We start from the raw sequence: 6,426 nt of genomic DNA on the forward strand, positions 1-6,426 counted from the left end.
TGTAACTTCTGAGGCTAAATGTAAAGGACATTGTGGCTTCTGTATTGTTTTCTTGGTTAATTGCTCTGAGGGAAGCCAGCCACCTTGTCATGAAGTCACCAAGATCCTATGAAGAGGTCCACATGGCAAGGAACTGAGGCCACTTGTCAACAGCTATATGAGCAAGCCATCCTGAAACCATTTTCCAGTACCAATCAAACCTGCAGACACATGAGAGACCCTGAGCCAGAACCTCCCAGCTAAGATGAATTCTTGACCCACAGAAACTGTGAGACAATGTTTGCTGTTTTAAGCTGTTATGTTTTGGGGTAATTTGTCCATGGCAAGGAACTGAGGCCACTTGTCAACAGCTATATGAGCAAGCCATCCTGAAACCATTTCCCAGTACCAATCAAACCTGCAGACACATGAGAGACCCTGAGCCAGAACCTCCCAGCTAAGATGAATTCTTGACCCACAGAAACTGTGAGACGATGTTTGCTGTTTTAAGCTGTTATGTTTTGGGGTAATTTGTCACACAGCAATAGATAACTAATATACTGCTTAATAGGACTGATGACATGATTAAATCAAATAATGCATAAGAGGCATTTGGCACAGTGCTTGGCACATGTTGAGCACTGAGGGTGACAGTTCTGTTTGTTCATGAATGTATCTGAAACATCTTGAGTTGTACCTAGCATGTAGTAAGTGCTCATTAAATATTTGTTGAATGACTATTAGGTATTGTTGTCTTTACTATCATTACCACCATCATCATTCCATATAGCCTAAATCCAAAATCATTTGCTGAATGAGCTGGACCCTCGAATTTCTTGTCTTGAAGAAATTCTTGTAATTCTCTCTTTAAAAATGCCAAAATAGAGCTATTCAAAAACCCCAAAGCCAAGTGTCTTAGTCTGTTTGTGCTGCTATAAAAGAATGCCTAACACTGGGTAACTTATAATGAATAGAAATTTATTGGCTCACAGTCCTGGAGGCTGGAAAGTCCAAGATCAAGGTGCTGGCATCTTGCAAGAATCTTTTTACTGTGTCATTACATGGCGAAAGGCAGAAAGCAAGAGTGTAAGAGGGGTGGAACTCATCCTTTTTTAATGGCATTAAGCCCACTCATGCAGGTGGATCCCAATCACTTCCCAAAGGTCCCACCTTCCAATACCAACACAATGGCAACAAAATCACAACCTAAGTTTTAGAGGGGACAAACATTCAAATCATAGCACCAGAGAAGCAAGAATTCAAAACGTTTGCTGAGGGCTGGCATTTGTATAACTTTCTAGCACTTACTGTGTACCCTGCTCATTATCCTGAATCATATTTATACGAAACAAGAAAATACATTATGTATAGTGAACACCTGGATGAACACTCAGAGAGAGGGAAAACCAGCCACTCACCATCGACACAGGAAGGTCGGTTTCGTGTTGTTCCGGCTACTTTCCCAGGTAGACAGGAACACTTCACTGTTTGCGACCGCTCCTCAATGCGATTCTTGTTACAACATCTGTGTGCTGCTATCACTTCACATGTCCCTCCTTCTGGCAAGAGAGAAAGAATGGGGTCACTGATTAGAAATAACTCAGTGGCCATTCAGGCCTATGGGAGTATGTGTGGAGGGGTTGGGGAAAGTGATAGAATTTATAGGAACAGTTTCCATGAATTATTAAGGTCTCTCTGTCACTATGTATAACTTCAGAGAAGACAGGCATTGCAATCCAAAGCAATAAACAGCAATGAACGGTCCTCAAGATGTGACAATTCTGGGCTCTATGTATTGAGAATCAGTGAAGCAGTGAATGCCTGGAACTAACACACCAAATAAAGACGCTATCTGATTTAAATGCATTGTATTTAGGGAGCTCTTTCCTGTGTTATCTTTGCATTTAAGATTCTCTGAGCTCCCACTAATGACAAGCAACTGCTGCTCCAGTGATATAGGACCTGCAATGGCAGGAAAACTGCCCAGAAATCAGCTTTTCCTCCCACTGCCTGCCCAGTTTCAAGGGGACTGAATAGGAAATCTAATCAAGAATCATTTCCCAAATCCAGATCTCATCTACAAAAGAAAGAAAGAATTGCTGGAGAAAATGGTTATATGCTTTAAATGGCATCTCAAATCTCAGGCCTAGGCATGTGGCTTCACCTAATTGTTATAGCTCATCTGTGCATTCAACCACATTTATCGGCAATCTAGTGTATGTCACCCCGTACTAGGTTCTTAGCAGGTGAGCTGCTGGGTCTGTCCAAAGGCTGATGAACATTTGAGTCAGTCTTTCCGGCCTGTAGGAAATCGGCTAAGCCAGATCTCCAATGATATAAAAGATGCCCCAAGTGACCAGAAAGCAGAAATTAACTTTCCCAACATCAAGTTTTGAATTCAGGAAGGATATTTTTCATTTGACCAGAATGGGCCCATAACGTTTAGGATTCTTGGCATTCAGGATGCAGTTGGAATAATATAGCAATTACTTGTCAAGCAACCACTATATATAAATTATTGTGTTATAAACTGTAAGGGATGTGTACACATCCTGTATACAGAGAAGATATATATGGACACTAGGAGAGTTTGGAGAAAAAAGACAGGAGAGAGAAAAGGTGGGGGTGGGGAGGAAGAGAGAAGACTGCAGACATAGCTGCATCCTGTCCTCTGAGAACTTGTATGATGCAGCAGTTCTCAATGCAGTGGGGATAGCCCGTGATTTTGCTCTCTCCCCCCAATAATATTTGGCAAGTTTGGAGACTTTTGTTTTTGTTTTTAAAATTTTATTTTATCAATATACAATGTGGTTGATTATTGTGGCCCATTACCAAATTCTCCCTCTCCCCCCTCCCTTCCTCCCATCAACCTCATATCTATTTGCTCATCTTAACAACTTCAAGGAATTGTGATTGTTGTGTCTTCTTCCCTCCCTGGAGACGTTTTTGATTGTCATCCCTTGTGGGGGTGAGGTGCTACCGACATCTTGTGGGTACAGAGCAGGGATGCTGCTAAACATCCCACAATGGCCAGGACAGCCCCACACAGCAAAGAATGATCTGGCCCCAAATATCAATAGTGCCAAGGTCTAGAAACTCTGGTCTAATGTGGAAGAAACACAAAGGTGTCTTGGATTTCAGGTCGACTAATTCTGCCTCTCTAAATGGGAGGAGCATTTAGGCTTTCAAACGAGACTGTTTTAGTTTGAATTTCAGCTCCATCACTTGCTATGTCAGTGTGTCTGTTTCCTCATCTGTAAAATGGGAATAACAATAACACCTGTATCATATGGTTATGTGAGTATCAACAGAGAGAACATACGTATAAGGATACTTCAAAAAGTTCATGGAAAAGCAGAATGGAATGGTAACATGAATCTTTCATGAACTTTTTGAAGTGCCCCCATAAAGGGTCAGCACTGAGCCTGACACATAGTAAAGCGTCCATATATGCTATATATAATAATATCCAATGTGACTGAATATTATTGATTTCTCTGCAGATGCCACCCTCCTTTCTGCCTCAGAAACTTTGCAAATACAAATATAATTTCTCCTGGAATACTCTCTCCTACCTCCCACCCCTCACCCCAACACAAATGCATTTGCCCAGTTCACTCTCCTTAGGGCTTAACAGAGAGGTCAGTTCTTTAGAGAAAGTCCCCTCACATCCATCACTGTCATTCTTTTAGCACCCTTCACATTTCCTCATACTTAGTTGCTCATGTCTGTGCACGCAGCCAAACTGCATGCTTGGTTAGGGTCAGCGTCATCGCTCGTCTCTTCCCAGTCCTATCAACAGCTGGTGTAGGTGCTCCAAAACTGTTGACTGAATGAATGCATGAGTCAGTGAATTAACTAACATTAATAACGTAAAGTAAAGACCAAGTGCTATGGACATGGGTGGAATGGGAGACCTATTCCTTTTTGAAGAATCAGAGAGGTTTCTTAAGTTACGAGTTGAAAGGCAGGGCTTCAACAGATGCAATGAAGGGAGACATTTCACTAACCTTAGAGTCTGAGGGGGACATGGGTGGAATGGGAGACCTATTCCTTTTTGAAGAATCAGAGAGGTTTCTTAAGTTACAAGTTGAAAGGCAGGGCTTCAACAGATGCAATGAAGGGAGACATTTCACTAACCTTAGAGTCTGAGGGTTTTTTTGTTGTTGTTGTTTTTTAAACAACCTTTTATTTTTAGAACAGTTTTAGGTTTTCAGAAAATTTGTGAAGATAGTACTGAGAGTCCCCAAATATACCACACTCTATTATTTCTTGTTTTTATTCCCCTTACATGAATGACACATTTGTTACAATTGAGTCAATATTGATATATTACTACTAACTAAAGTCTAGGCTGTGTTCAGATTTCCTTAGTTACGACCTAAGGCTCTTCTCTGTTCCAGGATCCCATCCAGAATACCACAGGACATTTAGTTGTCTTTTCTCCTTAGGCTCCTCTTGGCTGTGACAGTTTCTCAAACATCCCTTGCTTTTTGATGATCTTTACAGTTTTAAGGAGTGTTGGTCAGGTATTTTGCAGGCTGTCCCTCAGTTGGGATTTGTCGGAGGCTTTTCTCATGATTAGACTGGAGTTATGTGTTTTTGGAGGAAGACCACAGAGGTAAAGCATCATTCTTGCCACATCACATCAAGTATACAAACTTTCAACATGACTCATCACTGTTGATGTCGACCTGGGTCACTTGGCTGAGGTAGTGCTTGTCATATTTCTCCACTGGAAAGTAACTTTTTCCCTTCCTTTTTTTGGATACTGTACTCTTTGGAAGGAAGTCACTATACATAGCCCACACTTAAGGAGAGGGGAGTTATGCTCCACCTTCATGAGATTGCAGTATCTACTAAAATTATTTAGAATTCTACTGCACAAAAGATTTGTCTCTTCTCCCCCATTTTTTTTTTACTTATTCAATCACTTGTTTATATCTATATGGACTCATGGATATTTTTTTTATACATTGCATTGTAATCCCATACTATGTGAATTACATAGTTACTCAAAATGTTCCAGCTTTGGCTATTGTGAACTTTCTCAGTTGGCTTCTGTGTCTCTTTGGCACACTCCAATCATTGTGGGTTTTTGTTTTTCAGCCCTTCTTTACTTTCAGGCCCTCCAAGATGCTCCAGGCTCATCTTACATATTTCCTATTCTTAGAATTTCCTACTCTTTCCATCTTAGAATCAGCCATTTCTCTAAGGAGCCAGTCACGGCATTTAAAAAAAACACAGTAGACAGAACTGAGGTTTCTTGCACATGTCATGTGAGATAGGATTAAACTGGAGAGGCTTCCCTTTCTGGGTGTAGCCTCAGTGTTGCAGTGAGGCACAAATGAGGATTTTGTATACCAGGACTGGTGTGTTCCAGGTATTGCTTTAGGGCGACTACACTGGCAGCAATGTGCAAGAGGAGTTGGAGAAGTGCAATGTAGCAAAGCAGAAGAAACAAATGACCACTGCAAAACACCAAGCAGGAAGTGAGAAGGCTTGAACTCGGATCACAGAAGGATATCTCCCTATCTCCACATGCCCATCACTGGGATTAGAGTTAATGGAGTAGGGCTAATCACACATTACACTCTTTAACCCAGACACCTGCAATCATGCTGCTCTAGCTTATAATTGTCAGCTACAGATACCCTCGGTCAAGTCAGTAATAGCTAGTTCTACATGTCATGAAAATAGCACTAATTTAAAAGTCACCACTTGGCTTTAATACAAGATTGGAGCAACATTTATGATTGATAATAGCACAAGGCATAGGAAAGCTCCCAGGACATATTTTGAATCTCATTTGATTTACAGTCAAGTCAGCAGACATGGTGACAGACATGCCAGATTGCCTGAGTTACTGCACTGAGTTAAATAATATGGAAAGCAAGGAGGCCACTGGAGGCCCAAAGCCAGTCCCTCATAGCACCATGGTAGATGAGCCAAAGGAACAATTCTGTGTTATTCCTAGAGCCCACTGCCATTGATTGAGCTCCAATTTGAGTGCTGGACACTGTAATTGGCACTTCACCCACATTAATGATAAACATTCCAGCAATTATACAAGGTACTGTCCCCACTTTACAGATGAAAAGCTGAAGCTCAGAGAGGTTGAATACCTTGCCCAGAAATCACACAAATGTGTGACTCCAGTCTGTTCCAAAAGCAAGTCTGACATGTTGCTTAGCATGGCTGTCGTGGTTAAGTGTCGGCCTGCTCCTCCTTCCCAGTTGTCTCTGACCTCATTTGTTTCTGTCCTCTCTTTCCTTCTCTTTCCTCCAGGGACACTGGTCTCCCTGGGGACTACTGCCTGAACATGCCAGGCACGATCCCTCTGGAGGGTCTCTGTGTCACCTGAGACACTCTACCAGCATATCTCTGGTTCACTCTCTCATCTCTACATCTTTACTCGAATGTCACTTTATCAGAGGCACACTTGAC

At 41.7% G+C, this 6,426-nt stretch overlaps 1 protein-coding gene across 1 annotated transcript in view; it reads right to left on the reverse strand.

Annotated features, from left to right (window-relative positions):
* FAM19A1 (family with sequence similarity 19 (chemokine (C-C motif)-like), member A1) overlaps nt 1–6,426 on the reverse strand; it is a 160,976-nt gene that overhangs the window by 148,788 nt on the left and 5,762 nt on the right. The window contains exon 2 of the mRNA XM_008585705.1: nt 1,398–1,538. Coding sequence (XP_008583927.1) covers nt 1,398–1,538 — 141 coding nt within the window. The remainder of the gene's footprint in view (nt 1–1,397; nt 1,539–6,426) is intronic.

The sequence above is a fragment of the Galeopterus variegatus genome, unplaced genomic scaffold, assembly GCF_000696425.1.
Source record: "Galeopterus variegatus unplaced genomic scaffold, G_variegatus-3.0.2 Scaffold3678, whole genome shotgun sequence".
In the NCBI taxonomy this organism is placed as follows: Eukaryota; Metazoa; Chordata; class Mammalia; order Dermoptera; family Cynocephalidae; genus Galeopterus; species Galeopterus variegatus.